Source organism: Bombina bombina, chromosome 3 (assembly GCF_027579735.1).
Source record: "Bombina bombina isolate aBomBom1 chromosome 3, aBomBom1.pri, whole genome shotgun sequence".
Taxonomy (NCBI): Eukaryota; Metazoa; Chordata; class Amphibia; order Anura; family Bombinatoridae; genus Bombina; species Bombina bombina.
The window spans coordinates 629,112,530-629,131,523 of NC_069501.1; the positions used below are offsets into that span (position 1 = coordinate 629,112,530).

General features: G+C 39.7%; 1 protein-coding gene across 3 annotated transcripts in view; it reads left to right on the plus strand.

Annotated features, from left to right (window-relative positions):
* Nucleotides 1–18,994, plus strand: part of TRIT1 (tRNA isopentenyltransferase 1) — a 106,716-nt gene that overhangs the window by 6,856 nt on the left and 80,866 nt on the right. Inside the window, exon 2 of one of the 3 annotated variants that reach the window (XM_053707305.1) lies at nt 3,137–3,178. The exons of the other annotated variants lie outside the window; for them this stretch is intronic. Coding sequence (XP_053563280.1) covers nt 3,137–3,178 — 42 coding nt within the window. The remainder of the gene's footprint in view (nt 1–3,136; nt 3,179–18,994) is intronic. 3 annotated transcript variants of the gene reach the window in all.

The window sequence follows — 18,994 nt, forward strand, 5'->3', positions numbered from 1 at the left end:
CAAGTTGTTTTTTTTTTCACAACAGGAGTGAAATGTAAATATTGATGAATTAAAGTGCCCCTGTTGTTTTAATCGGGCACTTTAGCATCAAAATTTACATTCACTTTAAGGGGTTAATTGAGGTATGTACATAGTTTTTTTTTAAAAAACATAATGCTATTGCACACTTTTTATAGACTACAGTATAGTGTAAATATAACTGTTATATGTACTGGAAACAAAAATATTAGTGTGACTCACTTTATTGCTGTGGTCTGGAACCAAACCTGCCATATCTCCGAGGTATGCCTATATGTATCATTAGAAATACATAAATAATTATGAAATTTTTGGGAGGTGAACTATCTCCAGTTTAATAGGTTAATCATTCATATTTGATCAACCGTCAGCTGTACTTTTCTGGAAGGAGACTAATAAAGATTAAAGGGACATGAAACACAATCATGATTCAGATAGGGTATATTATTAAACAACATTCTATTTTACTTCTATTGTCAATTTTCTTGGTATCCTTTATTAAAGAAGCAGCAATGCCGCTATTGGGAACTAGCTGAACACAGCGGTAAGCCAGTGACAAATCGTATATGTGCAGTCAGCAGCTAGCTCCTAGCTCCTGAGTCTACCTAGGTATGCTTTTCAACAAAGGATACCAAGAGAACTGAGCAAATTAGTTAAAAGACGAAAATGGCAAGATGTTTAACATTTTATGCTTTATCTGAATAATGAAAGAAAAATTGGGTTTCATGTCCCTTTTAATAACAATTTAAAAAACTTTTATTAACTAAAACAATAACATGTTTCGCTGCTTGCCCCTCCCTTCTCACACTTAGGCCCTTGTGCAGATTTTTTTCACTCCAAACAATATTATATTCATTGAGTTTCTTGAAACCTTGTTAGGGGTTGAATCTGTGTATAAAGAATGGCAGGGGAGCAATGGGATTAAAGGGACAAAGTTAAAATTAATCTTTCATGATTTAGATAGAACATGTCATTTTAAACAACTTTACAATGTACTTTATGTTCTCATTTTTCTTCATTCTCTTAGTATCCTTTGTTGAAAGCATACCCATGTATGCTCAGAAGCAGCAGTGCACTACTGGGAGCTAGATGCTGATTTGTTCTGCAAATATATGCCTCTTGTCATTGGCTCACCCAGTATGTTTAGCTAGAACCCAGTAGTCTGTTGCTTGTCCTTCTATAAAGGATACCAAGACAATGAAGCAAATTTGATAATAAAAGTAAATTGATAAGTTGTTTAAAATTGAACGCTCTAAAAATCTAATTCTTATTTTGGGATAATTAGACTTTTGATTATAATGTATCTTAAAGGGACAGTAAAGTTAAAATTAAACTTTGAAATAATATTTTTTATTAAACAATATCGGTAAGTGTACAGTTGTTTGAAAGAAAAATATAAGCATTTCGAAAAGATTGTACATCATTTAGTCTATATGTGCTTTTAGACTTTCTTCATATAGAAAAAGGAATGTCCTTGCAAAAGTCCTTGGTTTACTGTAACACATCCGAAAGTAACAGAATGGGAGACTTTTCTTGGGATTGGTTAAAGTTCGTCTCAACTAGTTGGTTATCAGTGTACAGAAATGTGATAGGCGGATCCCATAACAAATAGAAGAGTAGAAAAAATGTTTCATTTAAAAGGTACATGGGCACCAAGGCGAGGTAGGGAAAGGTAAAGAAACTGTCTTACGCGTTTGGGTAACTTTCGTTTGGTATAAAGTTATGTGACACCTGTTAGAACATATGGTCTATGATTACGGCTAAGCAGTCCCGAAACGCATAAGACCGTTTCTTTACCTTTCCCTACCTCCCCTTGGTGCCCATGTACCTTTTAAATGATTAATTAAAGCCTTTTTTTATTTTGAGTTGGTGGTGTTCTGTGGATTATTTTTGCTATATTTACATGGAGAGAGAGGAGCCCTCCAATCCGTTTTACCATTCTTCCCTGGCTGAGGGTACCTGTCTCGTTCCCTGGATTAAGTGAATCAGGAGTAGGCGTAATTAGCAGTGTAAGCCAACCACTATGAGTGGATGATGTCACCCGGAAGCGACGATCGCATGTGTTGAGAGGCACAACGCTGTTTGCGGAGGATCGTACAGATCAGGACCGGAGCACACCGGAGTGTAAGGGATAGGGCTAACGAGTGTCCGTGATCCCACACCGGTTGAAGTGGCCAGTAGAATTCCTGTGGTCTTCCTTGGAGCGATGAGTCAGGTTCAGTGATAAGCTGCATGCCAAGAATCTCTTTTTCACGCTATTTACCATGTGTGACTGTGATTGGGATAGTGTGTGTTTACCCGGCTTTTCACCTTACATGTGGAGTAACTTTGTATTTTCTAGAAAAAAATGTTTTTCTCTCTCCCTTTATTCCTAACCAACAGGGCTAGAAATAATCAAACAATAAATAACAATATCAATAATAACAGTAATTTCCATGTAACGATCTCTGTGTATGAATTGGTAATAGGTGCTACCTATTTGTGCTTGAGGACACTAAGTGGCCCCTTTGTGTCTTGTTATATGTAGAAAATTAAGAGGGGTGGACATTTGCATAAAAAAAACCCACCAAAACTCAGTGATCCTACATTAGTAGTGACTGGTGCAGAGGCCTCAAGGCACAAGTGGTTGAGATGTTTGTGTAGGTCTGGTGTACCATAAGTACATTAAATCTGCATACGTATCTAGCGTGTTTGTGAGTAGGTAGTGGTATCTTTCTAACTTAAGATTGGTGTTTATTTCTTGGATCCACATTTGCAGAGTTGGGGGAGTTTCTTTTTTCCATGCTTGGGGGATAAGTTGGTGTGCACTGTATTAGAATTTGTAGTAATTTAGCATGTAGTTTAGACTTGAGTTTAGGGTATCTGTGAAACAAGAAAATTACTGGGTCAATCTAGAGGAGTTCCTAGAGTACATTGTGTATAGGATATGATTGAGGCCCAGAATGGTTGAATCTTTGGACAAGCCCACCAAATGTGAAACATTGGAGCAAAGTCTCCAGCAGAGGTTGGAGGAATTTGGATAAATATATTTAAGTCTTTGTGGGGTAAGGTACCATTTGGTTTGTAGTTTAATATTCGTCTCTAGTAATTTCGCTGACTTTTTTTTTTTTTTTTATAGAGGAGAATATTGAGTTCCACTCCACTGCTGGGATCAAGAAAAGTAAGTCACAATCCCACGACCTAGTATAAGTCGGTCTCATTATGTGTGTTCAGTAGTTTATAAGACAGGGAAATAGCGTGGTGGACCGGCGATGAAGAAGTACATAATTTCTCGAACTTGGTGTATTGTCTTGTTAGGCTATCTTTATGTTTGGTTTGAAGTAAGTGGTTTAGCTGCAAGTATCTAAACCAGTGTGTGAAGAACCCTTCTCCTAGATGTTGAATCAATTGTTTATCTAGCAACTTGCCCTCTTCCACTAGGGTGTATGTGGGCAAGAGTAGGTGTATGTCTTTAATACCAGTCGGGGTATAGGAGAGGCCTGGTTGAAAATTGGTGTTTCCTAGGGTGGGCGTGAGTGGAGAGGGTATGGATGAAAGGTTCGGATGCGTTTTAACTATGTTCGCCCAGACTTTATAAGTTTCTTAGATTATGGGGATATTGGGGTGCTTTGTGTTATCTTGACAAATTTCCATCCAACAGGAGGACCCAAGATGGGGATAATTTGAAAGATCATGTTCTAGTTGTACCCATTGCTTATTGTAATGTTCCTCATAGAAGCACCAGTCTATGATTCTAGAAAGGAAAACAGCGTTTCGGTAGTTTTGAATATTTGGGACTCCCAGACCTCCCGCTAGGGGGTCTCTATATATTGTAGATTTGCCAATTCTCGGTTGTTTGGTTTTCCAAATATAGGAGTTGATGATAGATTGTAATTTTGGAATCATGTAGTTAGGAAGAGGGATAGGGACAGTTTGTAAGACATATACAATTTTGGGAGTAGTGTCATTTTTGCTGCCCCAATCCTCCCCAACCATGAGATAGGTGTAATGGTCCATTGCTCCACACTTGTGGCTATATGAGATGTGTTTCATAGTTCAATTTAACTAAGTCTGTCAAGTTTGGGGATAGGTGAATACCTAGGTACTTTAGAGAATGCGAACTGAAGGAGAATGGCGCGACCAAGGAAATAGATTTTAAGTCTTCTTGTGCTACGTGTATTGAAAGGATGTCTGATTTTCCAAAATTTATAGAAAAATTAGATTTAGAACTGTATGTTGTGAGAATGGAGTGGGCTGTTGCCAGGGATCCTAATGGGTTTGTGAGAGTCATGAGGAGGTAATCAGCGAATAACGCTAATTTGTATTCTGAGATTTTGATTTTTATGCCTTTTAACATACTGGGATACACGTAAGACAGTAGCCAGCACTTCCATAGAAAGTACAAACAAGAGGGGCGAAAGGGGGCACCCCTGCCTGGTACCATTGTGTATAGGGAAGGAGTCTGATAGTAGGCTGTTAACTTTGATCCTGGCGGAGGGTGTCGTGTATAGTGATTTTGGATATGAATTCTGAGACAAATTTGTGGAGGGTGCAAGTTAGAAAAATCCAGTCTAGGGGGTCAAACGCCTTTTCAGCGTCTGTTGAGATGAAGTGTCAGATTTTATGCTAATAAGTATATTGTAGCAGATGTGGGGCCTTGACATTGTTGTCCTTAGCCTCTCTTTGTGGTAAAAAGCCTGTCTGGTCATGATGTATTAGATGGGGAAGAAAGTCGTTGAGTCTGTTGGCCAGTATCTTACAATATAGCTTTACGTCGACATTAAGTAAAGAGAGAGGTCTAAAATTGGAGGGAGTTCAGTCGATTTGCCTGGTTTAGGGAGGACCGTTATATTTGCTGCTAGCATACTGGGTGGAAACATATGATCTGGATCTATATGGTTGAATAATTTTAGGAGATGTGGAGAAAGTAGATGTTTTAAATTGTTTATAATAAAAATTGCTATACCCATCTGGACCTGGGCTCTTTTCCTGTTTGAGTGACTTAATGACTAACTCTAGCTCTTGGAGGGTGATAGGTTGGCTTAGGGATTGGTATTGATCAGGATGAACTTGAGGAAGTTGTATCTTGGCTAGGTATTTCTCACATTCCTGCCTATGACTCTCCTTATCACGGTTGGGAAATAGATTGTACAGCCTTGTATAGTAATGACAAAATTCTTTGGCTATTTTTTGTGAGTTTGTTGTTTTTGTTGAGTCAGTAGTTGACAAGGAATGTATGTAAGTTGAGGTTATTTTGTGCCTGAGGGCTCTCGCCAGCAGTTTACCTGGCTTATTACCTTGTATGTGATATTTTAGACGCAAAAAAAGCTGTATTTTGAGCTTTGATGTCCAAAAACTCATTAAGTTGCTGTCTGGTTTGATCTAGATTTTGTTGAGTTGTCAGGTCTGTCGGAATGTCTTTTGTGGGTATTGTCTAAATTTGCTATTGCCTGGGTCAATGTTATGTATTTTTGCCTTTCTTGCTTGTTTTTTAAAGCCTTGTGTTTCATCAGGATTCCCCGTAAAACACATTTGTGGGCCTCCCAAGTAGTAATGGGTGATGTGTCTACTGATACATTAAAGGTGAAATACTCTTGTAGTGCTCGTTCTACGTCTATTCTAATCAGAGGGTCTAATAATATTTCATCCAACCTCCATTGGAACGTGCGTATTGGTATAGAAGGCTATGTGAAGGAGCTACTAACAGCTGAGTGGTCTGACCAACTAATAGGGATGATACGTAAATATTTAAGGTTTAGTAAGGAAAGATTGTCTGCCATTATGTAGTCAATCCTGGAGTAGGATTTATTGAGGTTTGAAAAAAAGGTGTAATCTTGTTTATAAGGGTGAAGGTGTCTCTGAGTGTCATGAAGAGTTAGCAGTGAGAGGTTATTCCAAAGTGTATGTAGTATATTAGTAGGAAGCTTTAAGTGTGAGTTGGAGCTGTCTACTGTGGGATTCAAAGGGATATTAAAGTCTCCTGCCAGTATTAGTGGACCCTTTAAGTATCCGAGTATGGAGTTTGTTGTTCGTTGGAAAAAGGGTGCTTGGTTCGTGTTTGGAGCATAAATATTAACTAGAGTTATTGGTTTTCCATAAAGGAGGCTTAAATATCTACCCTCTTTGTCTTGGTCCCTATGGAGGAGTTCAAATGGTGTTGATTTATGGGAAGAGTATGCTTACTCCATTTGTTTTTTTCCTGGGATTACTACTGTGAAGTGAGTGGGATAGTTGGATGAAAAATACTTAGGCTCATTAGTCTGTTTAAAGTGAGTTTCTTGTAAGAACAAGGTATCTCCATTTTTGTGGTTTGTCATGGAATGCCTTTGACCTCTTAAAAGGGGGAATTAAGGCCATTCGTGTTAATGGTTATGATAGTAAACATTTGATCTTTCTTTTGGGCTGTCATGGTAGGTATTACCTTGTGAATGTGGTAGAGATCTTTGGTTTGACTGTGCATTGATGGATGCAACATAATCTAAGCAACACCATTAGGGACATTACATGGAATAATAATAAGGTTAAAACATTAGTAAACAAAACATTTTTAAACAAAACAGTTGTTAAACTAAAGTGAGCTAACGTGTGCTCCCCCCTCAACATTAGGGAAGAGCACCTCACGTTCAATTAATGGTTTGATCATAAAACTATTCTTTTAGCTCTTGAGAATTCAATAGGGGGCTAACGGTGCCCCAGAGGCTGCTATTGATTATGATCATTGAAGACCCAGTAGCCATAAAGAATTACTCGCCTTTTAAGTCCTTCGGACTTAAAAATGGATACACAACTGGTGTGTGCCCTAAACTTTTAGAGTCCCTGAAAAAGGAAGAGAAGAGATGCAAAACATTTAAAACAGGATTGATCTCACCCATTTTCTACAGTGGTGGCTGTTTGTTTTTTCAGTCTTTTGGACTCTGCAGTTTGCCATGGTGATCTTTGAGGTCTGGGAGCTGTATAAGATGAAATGTCTTTCTGACTGGAGGAAGCAAGTGGTACATTATTGCTGCGTGGAAGGTGTAAGTTCAGTTCCTTGCAGAACTCCTCAATGTCTCCTGGGCTAGGGCAGGTCTTCCTTTGACCTTCCCATGTGAGCTGAACTTGACATGGGAATCCCCCCCTTTTAGGGATATTGCTCTGACGAAGTAGAGTTGTGAGAGGTGCAAATTCCCTTCTTCTTTGCAGGTTTCTAGTTGAAAGGTCAGCATGTATGATATGTTGTTCCTTGGAAGGTAAGGGGTGATGATGATCTGGCTAATTTCATGATTTCCTCTTTCTGTTGGTACTCCTGAAATTATAATATCACATCTCTGGGCGGTTGTCCATCTTTTGGTTTGGGCCTCAGGGCCCTGTAAAATCTATCTAGGGCAATTGGTGCCGAGCTTGATGTGCCTTTTAGTTGCTTAAAGAGATCTTGAAGGTATGCATGGAGGACTTCTGTGCTGGTACTTTCAGGGATTCCCCTGATTCTTATGTTTTGTCTTCGGCTTCTATTTTCGATGTCCTCCAGCTTGTCTTGCAATTGATCTATGACATTGTTTTGTGCCTGTACATTTTGTTGTAGTGATGCCAGCTTTGATTGGTACGACTCTGATTCCTCTTCAAGGAATTCCATCCTGTCACCTATCTCATGTATTTCTTTGTGAAGTTCAGAGATCTCCTCCTTGATGCAGGACTTAACCTGTGTGATTAGATTGGTGAAATCTTGTTTTGACGGCAGTGTTGTCAGAAAAGCTTGTGTTACTTGCAGTGTATCAGGAGTCAGAGTGTCTGTTGATGTTTGTAGCTGAGGAGCATGTTCTGCTACATCTTGACTTGACATCGGTGATGCAGAGCTTTCAAGAGGTTTGAAAAAGTTATTCATGGAAGCAGTGGTGCTATGGTGATTTTTATGCCCCCTTTCCGACCTGGTTTGTTTCCTCTGCGACATTTTCTTTTGAGGGTGTTGTGTTTTCTCTCCTCCACTTCTTAAAGAGAATAGTAGTTTTGGGTATTCAGTAGCTTAAGGTAGGATTGTGGTCCTCTTAGTATATTTGGAGTATTGTCCGCGGACTTGCTGTATTGACCCTGCTGCTATTGTAGGTTAGGCTGCTTCTTTGTATTTATATAGCTCTCTAGTGGAGCTTCTTAGGATAGTGTATGAAGGTGAAGCAGCTTAAGTGGTCTTTTGGGCTGACCTGGTGGTACTATATATATATGCAGTCAGTTCTTATGCTTTATGCCCAGGCAGGTGTTGTTTGCAGGGTGAAGAAGATTGTAGCTCACCTCATGTTATAGTAAAAAGTCTCTACATATGGATTTATTTGCAAGTTTGCACATGTGGCTAACAATGGTAAGTAGAGGTATTTTAGTAAGCTGGCATAGTGAATCTTTACATTGCTGTTCCTTGAGATAATGGCAGATTAAGTTCTTATGCACCAATCCCCTGGTTAGAGTCCTAGTAATATGCAGATGTTTTAGTCAAAAGTATTGAATATAGAGTAAAAAAAAAAAATGTCTCTTACTGTATAAGGATTGCAGGCTTGTAGGCTCCCAGCAATATTGATGTGGATGTAATCCAGATCCAGTGAAGGCCGCAGTAGGCCGGAAAGAACCCGGGTGCCTTGGAGGGTTATAGCTTCTTCCCCATCTGAAGATTAAGCCATGGATGGTGCTTTAAAACGTTTTCTCGTAGTTCCGGAGTAGGCCGGGGACTGTAGTAGCTGGTGGAGGCCGGCTTTTGTGCCCCAAACCTGGCGAAATTGATTGTCCAGCCTTAAGGGTTATGCATCCCTGTTTTGGTGGTGCTAGCAGGTCTTTTTAGCAGGTGTCTGGGGCAATCCTTTGGAGCTCACTTAAAGTGCAGCCATTTCCCAAACGGCCGGCTCCACCACCCGTTAAAATTTAAACTTTAATGATTCAGATAGAACATGCAATTTCAACTTTCTAATTCACTTCCATTATCAAATGTGCTTTGCTCTCTTGGTGTCCTTTGATGAAGAGTAAATCTAGGTAGGGTGAAAGGAGCTCAGGAGCATGCACGTGTCTTTTTGACAGTCTATGACAGCAGTGTTTACAACAGTATATAACTGCTATAAAAAAATATTGCAAATACTGCTGCCACGTGGTTAAAGACACATGCATGCTCCTGAGCTCAGCTAGGATTACATTTTTAATAAAGGATACAAAAAGAACTACTCAAAATTGATAATAGAAGTGCATTGGAAAGTTGTTTAAAACTTCATGATCTCTCCAATCCATTTGTTTAATTTTGACTTTCCTGTTCCTTTTAAATAGAAAACTCTTTAGATAGATTTTTAATTAAAGTGCCATAAAACATGCTGAGATCTGTGCATATCCTAAAAGGGCTAAGTAAAAATAGTTTGCTTATAACAATGTTTAAAAAGTGCTGGCAAGTATTTTTTGTTTTTTAAATAAGCAAAATTACTTACATAGCCATGCTATCTGAAGTAGTCTAACCCCCCATCAGTGTTTAGCATCAGAAACACAGGCATTGTATTTCAACTGAGTTCACAGCAGCTTATTTGCTTCTAGGCATGCTCCAGCAGATAATTAGTGTTAAAGTCTTGCATTCTACCCTATCAATGGTGGATATATATGCAGCCATAAAAGGAATTGTGTGGGGGGGGAGTTAGAGCTGTACAATTCGGAAACTTAGAAAGGGTTAATGGCGAGGCACTGCAGTATAAATTTGCATGTAAAGTAATTAAAGTACATATTATATTATGTCTCTATCCCAACTTATTTGTCCCTTTTTTTAACTAGCATTTTATTTTTAAAAAATAAATAAATCCTATTTAAATGAAATATAAATCTAATTTTAATTAAAAAATTGATTTAAAAGGTTGTTAAACCAACTTTCCAATTTACTTCTAGTATCAAATTTCCTTCACTCTCTTGGTATCTTTTGTTGAAGGAGCAGCAATACACTACTGGTAGCTGGCTGAATACATCTGTGAATGACAAGAGGTATATATATGTGCAGCCACCAATCAGCTGCTAACTCCCAGTAAGTGCATTGCTGCTCCAGAGTATACATAGGTATTGTCTTTAAAGTGATGGTCAAGTATGACTAACTACATCTTGCGATCCTAATGTAACTAGCAAAATAATGTGACTTTCATTCATCATTTCGCCATATTCATTCTAGTTTGTGCGCTATCTTATATTATTTTCCTACCTTACTAATATCCATCCTCCTCCCGTCGATTGTCCGCCATTGTTTTTTCTGCCGTCACGTGTTTTTATTATCCAATTACAGTACAGGCCACTCGGGGAATCAGCTCTAAGTAAAAACACCCTTATTCAATTCTGCGCATGCCCTAGCTCCGTAACCGCGGTGAGACAGAGATTAGGATGCGATTACGGAGCTAGGGCATGCGCAGAATTGAATAAGGGTGTTTTTACTTAGAGCTGATTCCCCGAGTGGCCTGTACTGTAATTGGATAATAAAAACACGTGACGGCAGAAAAAACAATGGCGGACAATCGACGGGAGGAGGATGGATATTAGTAAGGTAGGAAAATAATATAAGATAGCGCACAAACTAGAATGAATATGGCGAAATGATGAATGAAAGTCACATTATTTTGCTAGTTACATTAGGATCGCAAGATGTAGTTAGTCATACTTGACCATCACTTTAAGGATACCAAGAGAATTAAAAGCAAATTAGTTAATAGAAGTAAAGTTGTTTAAAATAACATTCTCTATCTGAATTATTAACTTTTTATTTTGACTTTATTGTTCTTTTAAATAAAAAAAAAATTGCATTTAAATTAAATAAATCTCATTTAAATTAAATTTAAAAAAAAAAAAATCAGATTTATTTATTTTAAATAATTGATTTCTGTCTCCCCAAAAATTGCAAGGGATATGCCCCTGGACTGCCGCAAAAGTATTTAGCAGGCGGCCAATAGCTATTTTTGGATTTCAGACATGGGTGTAGACAGTGGCAGAAATCCTGGCAATGCAGGCCCTTAGGGGCCCGCCGCCTGTCCAGCTTTTCAGGGCCACCTCACCTGCCACTGCACTGTTTGTTCCTGGCAGATTGCTTCTCTTTTTGTATGAATGAATGTTTAAAGTATTTGGATTGCATGTTTCCTTGTTTGTTTTCCTCTTTCTGTGTACATTTATCAGAATTTATCAAAAAAAGAGACCCTATATATTTTCTTCTATAAGGTACGACGAGTCCACGGATTCATCCTTTACTTGTGAGATATTATCCTCCTGCTAACAGGAAGTGTCAAAGAGCACCACAGCAGAGCTGTCTATATAGCTCCACCCCCCAGTCATTCTCTTTGCCTACTCTAAGTACTAGGAAAGGTAAAGTGAAAGAGGTGATAAAATTTTTTATCATAAGATATGGCGTAAATATCTTTATTTGTGCGAATCCAAAGGCTACTCATGGAGTAAGATCAGGATTCCTAGGATTTTGTCCTTTCTCCAAGAAGGATTGGAGAAGGGGCTATTAGCTAGTTCCTTAAAGGGACAGATATCTGCCTTATCAATTCTACTGCACAAGCGTCTGGCAGATGTTCCAGACGTTCAGTCGTTCTGTCAGGCTTTAGTTAGAATCAAGCCTGTGTTTAAACCTGTTGCTCCGCCATGGAGTTTCAATTTAGTTCTTAAAATTCTTCAAGGGGTTCCGTTTGAACCTATGCATTCCATAGATATTAAACTTCTATCTTGGAAAGTTCTGTTTTTTAGTTGCTATCTCTTCGGCTCGAAGAGTTTCTGAATTATCTGCATTGCAATGTGACTCGCCTTATCTTGTTTTCCATGCTGATAAAGTGGTTTTGCGTACCAAACCTGGATTCCTTCCTAAAATTGTTGTTCCTTCTCTGTGTCCTAATCCTTCCTCTAAGAAGGAGCGTCTGTTGCACAACTTGGACGTGGTTCGTGCTTTGAAGTTTTACTTGCAAGCAACCAAAGATTTCCGTCAAACATCTTCTTTGTTTGTTGTCTATTCTGGAAAACGTAGAGGTCAAAAGGCTACGGCTACCTCTCTTTCTTTTTGGCTGGAAAGCATCATCTGTTTGGCATACGAGACTGCTGGACAGCAGCCTCCTGAAAGGATTACAGCTCACTCTACTAGAGCTGTGGCTTCCACATGGGCTTTTAAAAATGATGCTTCGGTTGAACATATTTGTAAGGCTGCGACTTGGTCTTCGCTTCATACCTTTTCCAAATTTTACAAATTTGATACTTTAGCTTCTTCGGAGGCTATTTTTGGGAGAAAAGTTCTTCGAGCAGTGGTGCCTTCTGTTTAACCATCTGTCTTGTCCCTCCCATTCATCCGTGTCCTGTAGCTTTGGTATTGTATCCCACAAGTAAAGGATGAATCCGTGGACTCGTCGTACCTTATAGAAGAAAAGTAAATTTATGCTTACCTGATTGATTTCTTCTATGGTATGACGAGTCCACGGCCCGCCCTGTCATTATAAGACAGATTATATTTTTTGATTTTAAACTTCAGTCACCTCTGCACATTGTAATTTCTCCTTTTTCTTCCTGTACCTTCGTTCGAATGACTGGGGAGGAGCTATATAGACAGCTCTGCTGTGGTGCTCTTTGCCACTTCCTGTTAGCAGGAGGATAATATCCCACAAGTAAAGGATGAATCCGTGGACTCGTCGTACCATAGAAGAAATCAATTTATCAGGTAAGCATAAATTTTACTTTTTTTATTATTTGCCATTGGTCTTACATGTTGCAGATGCTAAAACACATTTTAAACTGCTGTGTGTTTTCAGTATTGCAGTATATGGAGCTGCTAAGTATTATATTCAGTATTTTAAAAACATTTTTAAGTACACCTTTTGCACCTTCTCTGGTTGCAAGTTTACTGTTGTAACCAGTTGTATTCTGCTGCAGGCATTTTGTTTTCTTTGACAGTTGGTGATACACCCAGACAGATGCTGTACAACCCGCCCACTGAATCTAATCAGGGTAAGCTTCTGCACTCTGCTTTAGCATCTCTGGCAGCACCTTGACATGCATTACATATGCAACAGGCAAGCTAAAGCAGTCTGCAGGAGACCATTCTGTATAAAATCATTGTGGTGGCCAATATGACATCTGATTGGTTGTACTGCCTGTCAAAGATGATACATTACTTCTGCATTAATATAGGCAAATTCAAAATATATCTGCAATTGGATATAAAGAGCACAGTTATACAGGGTGCATTTGTTCCTTCTTGCTCCCCCCTCTTCAGCCACCCATGGCTGCAGCAGTTGGTAGCCGGTCAGAACAGTAAATATGCACCCAGTGGCCATGAAAGAAAGGAGTGCTTAGGAATTAGTTTCTTCTGTGTAATGAATGCTGCAAAGCCATTGCAGTTTAAAAAAAAATAGAAAGGTTTTATTGTAAGGTGTGTTGCTTTGCTTTTTAAATAATGCTTGCCTCACAACGTAGTAAGCAAAAAACTTTACATTATTTTATTTCAGTAGCATCAGCCGCAGGGCAGAGCTAGCATACTATATGCATTATTGTTAAGTGATAACAAATAGTTTTATAACTGTGTCTCAAGTCATGGTTACAATTTTCAAACATCTTAAATTTATCATCCCAGTCCTATTAATGTAATCACTTTTGGGTATAACACATGGAATGTATTCTTGACAAATTATATTTATTATTTCTCCTTATTTAAGTACAGCTAGGCAACCTTGGAAGTATTGGACTACAATATTATGGCTAAGCTATATCAGACATACCTCTCAGGTATGCCATGATCTTACCACCCATGATATCTTGGTGCAGTGTTGTGGTAGACTATTTTGATCTCAGTTTGGGGTTAGGTTTAGAGTTTGGAGTTGGGTTAAAGGGACAATGTACTCAGGCAAACGTGATAAAGGTCCATTGTGTTTGAAGCTGATACAGGAACACCCTTTAAAAAACGGTGGACTTTTTCTCTCCCTCATCCCACATTGGGAGTTTAAAGTTATAGTAAATCCTTGCATTAGTGAAATGCTAGGATTTACCAGTGGAACAAATAAAGGGGACTTTCAGTTATGAGGTATAAAATACTTCATTTTGAAAGTTCCTTTATTTGTGTGACGCGTTCTCTGCGCTGAGCACCTCAGACCGCCCGCAGAAGAATGCTTTTTTCTCCAACATTGGTGTGTCCGGTCCACGGCGTCATCCTTACTTGTGGGATATTCTCTTCCCCAACAGGAAATGGCAAAGAGTCCCAGCAAAGCTGGTCACATGATCCCTCCTAGGCTCCGCCCACCCCAGTCATTCTCTTTGCCGTTGCACAGGCAGCATCTCCACGGAGATGGTTAAGAGTTTTTTGGTGTTTAAATGTAGTTTTATTCTTCTATCAAGTGTTTGTTATTTTAAAATAGTGCTGGTATGTACTATTTACTCTGAAACAGAAAAGGATGAAGATTTCTGTTTGTAAGAGGAAGATGATTTTAGCAGACAGTAACTAAAATCGATTGCTGTTTCCACACAGGACTGTTGAGATGAAGTAACTTCAGTTGGGGGAAACAGTTAGCAGTCTTTTCTGCTTAAGGTATGACTAGCCATATTTCTAACAAGACCATGTAATGCTGGAAGGCTGTCATTTCCCCTCATGGGGACCGGTAAGCCATTTTCTTAGTTAAACATAAAAGAATAAAGGGCTTAAAAACTGGTAGACATTTTTCTGGGCTAAAACAATTGCTTTACTAGGCATATTATGCAGATTCTAACTAATTATTGGTATTATAATCTTGGGGAACATTTAGAAAAACGGCAGGCACTATGTTGGACACCTTTTTCAGATGGGGGCCTTTCTAGTTATAGACAGAGCCTCATTCTGGGACTGTATAGGGGTTAAATGTAAAAATGGCTCCGGTTCCGTTAATTTAAGGGTTAAAGATCTGAAATTTGGTGTGCAATACTTTTAAGGCTTTAAGACACTGTGGTGAAATTTTGGTGAACTTTGAACAATTCCTTCATACTTTTTCACATATTCAGTAATAAAGTGTTTTCAGTTTGAAATTTAAAGTGACAGTAACGGTTTTATTTTAAAACGTTTTTTGTGCTTTGTTGACAAGTTTAAGCCTGTTTAACTTGTCTGTACCATCAGATAAGCTATGTTCTATATGTATGAAAGCCAATGTGTCTCCCCATTTAAATTTATGTGATAATTGTGCCATAGTGTCCAAACAAAGTAAGGACAGTAATGCAACAGATAATGATATTGCCCAAGATGATTCCTCAAATGAGGGGAGTAAACATACTACATCATCCCCTACTGTGTCTACACCAGTTATGCCCACACAGGAGGCCCCTAGTACATCTAGTGCGCCAATACTTATTACCATGCAACAATTAACTGCTGTAATGGATAACTCTATAGCAAATCTTTTATCCAAAATGCCTACTTATCAGAGAAAGCGCGATTGCTCTGTTTTAAACACTGAAGAGCAAGAGGACGCTCATGATAACTGTTCTGACATACCCTCACACCAATCTCAAGGGGCCATGAGGGAGGTTTTGTCTGATGGAGAAATTTCAGATTCAGGAAAAATTTCTCATCAAGCTGAACCTGATGTTGTGACATTTAAATTTAAATTAGAACATCTCAGTGCACTGCTTAAGGAGGTGTTATCTACTCTGGATGATTGTGACAATTTGGTCATTCCAGAGAAATTATGTAAGATGGACAAGTTCCTAGAGGTTCCGGTGCCCCCCGACGCTTTTCCTATACCCCCCTATATTTAAGAAATTATTTCCTATAGTCGACCCCAGAAAGGACTTATGGCAGACAGTCCCCAAGGTAGAGGGGGCGGTTTCTACTCTAAACAAACGCACTACTATTCCTATCGAAGATAGTTGTGCTTTCAAAGATCCTATGGATAAGAAATTAGAGGGTTTGCTTAAAAAGATTTTTGTACAGCAAGGTTACCTTCTACAACCAATTTCATGCATTGTTCCTGTCACTACGGCAGCGTGTTTCTGGTTCGAGGAACTAGAAAAATCGCTCAGTAAAGAATCTTCGTATGAGGAGGTTATGGACAGAGTTCAAGCACTTAAATTGGCTAACTTTTTTGTTTTAGATGCCGCTTTGCAATTAGCTAGATTAGCGGCGAAAAATTCAGGGTTTGCTGTTGTGGCGCTCAGAGTGCTTTGGCTAAAGTCTTGGTCAGCGGATGTGTCTTCCAAGACAAAATTGCTTAACATTCCTTTCAAAGGTAAAACATTATTTGGACCTGATTTGAAAGAGATTATTTCAGACATCACTGGGGGAAAGGGCCACGCCCTCCCACAGGATAGGTCTTTTAAGGCTAATAATAAGCCTAATTTTCGTCCCTTTCGCAGAAACGGACCAGTCTCTAATTCTGTATCCTCTAAGCAAGAGGGTAATACTTCACAACCCAAACCAGCCTGGAAACCAATGCAAGGCTGGAACAAGGGTAAGCAGGCCAAGAAGCCTACCACTGCTACCAAAACAGCATGAAGGGATAGCCCCCGATCCGGGACCGGATCTAGTGGGGGGCAGACTTTCTCTCTTTGCTCAGGCTTGGGCAAGAGATGTTCAGGATCCTTGGGCGCTAGAAATAGTTTCTCAAGGTTATCTCCTGGAATTCAAGGAACTACCCCCAAGGGGAAGGTTCCACAGGTCTCAATTATCTTCAAACCAAATAAAGAGACAGGCATTCTTACATTGTGTAGAAGACCTGTTAAAGATGGGAGTGATACATCCAGTTCCAATAAGAGAACAAGGAATGGGATTTTATTCCAATCTGTTCATAGTTCCCAAAAAAGAGGGAACATTCAGACCAATTTTGGATCTAAAGATCCTAAACAAATTTCTCAGGGTACCATCGTTCAAAATGGAAACTATTCGAACGATCCTACCTACTATCCAGGAAAATCAATTTATGACTACCGTGGATTTAAAGGATGCGTACCTACATATTCCTATCCACAAGGAACATCATCAGTTCCTAAGGTTCGCTTTTCTGGACAAGCATTACCAGTTTATGGCACTTCCATTTGGATTAGCCACTGCTCCAAGGATTTTCACAAAGGTACTAGGGTCCCTTCTAGCGGTTCTAAGACCAAGGGGCATTGCAGTAGTACCTTACTTGGACGACATCCTGATTCAAGCGTCGTCCCTGTCAAAAGCAAAGGCTCATACGGACATCGTCCTAGACTTTCTCAGATCTCACGGATGGAAGGTGAACAAAGAAAAAAGTTCTCTGTCCCCGTCAACAAGAGTTCCCTTTTTGGGAACAATAATAGATTCCTTAGAAATGAGGATTTTTCTGACAGAGGTCAGAAAATCAAAACTTCTAAGCTCTTGTCAAGTACTTCATTCTGTTCCTCGTCCTTCCATAGCGCAGTGCATGGAAGTAATAGGATTGATGGTTGCAACAATGGACATAGTTCCTTTTGCACAAATTCATCTAAGACCATTACAACTGTGCATGCTCAGACAGTGGAATGGGGATTATACAGACTTGTCTCCGACGATTCAAGTAGATCAAAAGACCAGAGATTCACTCCGTTGGTGGCTGACCCTGGACAATCTGTCACAGGGAATGAGCTTCCGCAGACCAGAGTGGGTCATTGTCACGACCGACGCCAGCCTAGTGGGCTGGGGCGCGGTCTGGGAATCCCTGAAAGCTCAGGGTCTATGGTCTCGGGAAGAGTCTCTTCTCCCGATAAACATTCTGGAACTGAGAGCGATATTCAATGCTCTCAGAGCTTGGCCTCAACTAGCAAAGGCCAAATTCATAAGGTTTCAGTCAGACAACATGACGACCGTTGCATATATCAATCATCAGGGGGGAACAAGGACTTCCCTGGCGATGAAAGAAGTGACCAAGATAATTCAATGGGCGGAGGATCACTCCTGCCACTTGTCTGCGATCCACATCCCAGGAGTGGAAAATTGGGAAGCGGATTTTCTGAGTCGTCAGACATTCCATCCGGGGGAGTGGGAAATCCATCCGGAAATCTTTGCCCAAATAACTCAATTATGGGGCATTCCAGACATGGATCTGATGGCGTCTCGTCAGAACTTCAAGGTTCCTTGCTACGGGTCCAGATCCAGGGATCCCAAGGCGACCCTAGTAGATGCACTAGTAGCACCTTGGACCTTCAACCTAGCTTATGTATTCCCACCGTTTCCTCTCATCCCCAGGCTGGTAGCCAGGATCAATCAGGAGAGGGCCTCGGTGATCTTGATAGCTCCTGCGTGGCCACGCAGGACTTGGTATGCAGACCTGGTGAATATGTCATCGGCTCCACCATGGAAGCTACCTTTGAGACAGGACCTTCTTGTTCAGGGTCCATTCGAACATCCGAATCTGGTTTCCCTCCAACTGACTGCTTGGAGATTGAACGCTTGATTTTATCAAAGCGTGGGTTTTCAGATTCTGTAATAGATACTCTGATTCAGGCTAGAAAGCCTGTAACTAGAAAAATTTACCATAAAATATGGAAAAAATATATCTGTTGGTGTGAATCTAAAGGATTCCCATGGAACAAGATAAAAATTCCTAAGATTCTATCCTTTCTACAAGAAGGTTTGGAGAAAGGATTATCTGCAAGTTCTCTGAAGGGACAGATCTCTGCTTTATCTGTTTTACTTCACAAAAGACTGGCAGCTGTGCCAGATGTTCAAGCATTTGTTCAGGCTCTGGTTAGGATCAAGCCTGTTTACAGACCTTTGACTCCTCCCTGGAGTCTAAATCTAGTTCTTTCAGTTCTTCAAGGGGTTCCGTTTGAACCCTTACATTCCGTAGATATTAAGTTATTATCTTGGAAAGTTTTGTTTTTGGTTGCAATTTCTTCTGCTAGAAGAGTTTCAGAGTTATCTGCTCTGCAGTGTTCTCCGCCCTATCTGGTGTTCCATGCAGATAAGGTGGTTTTGCGTACTAAGCCTGGTTTTCTTCCGAAAGTTGTTTCCAACAAAAATATTAACCAGGAGATAGTTGTACCTTCTTTGTGTCCGAATCCAGTTTCAAAGAAGGAACGTTTGTTACACAATTTG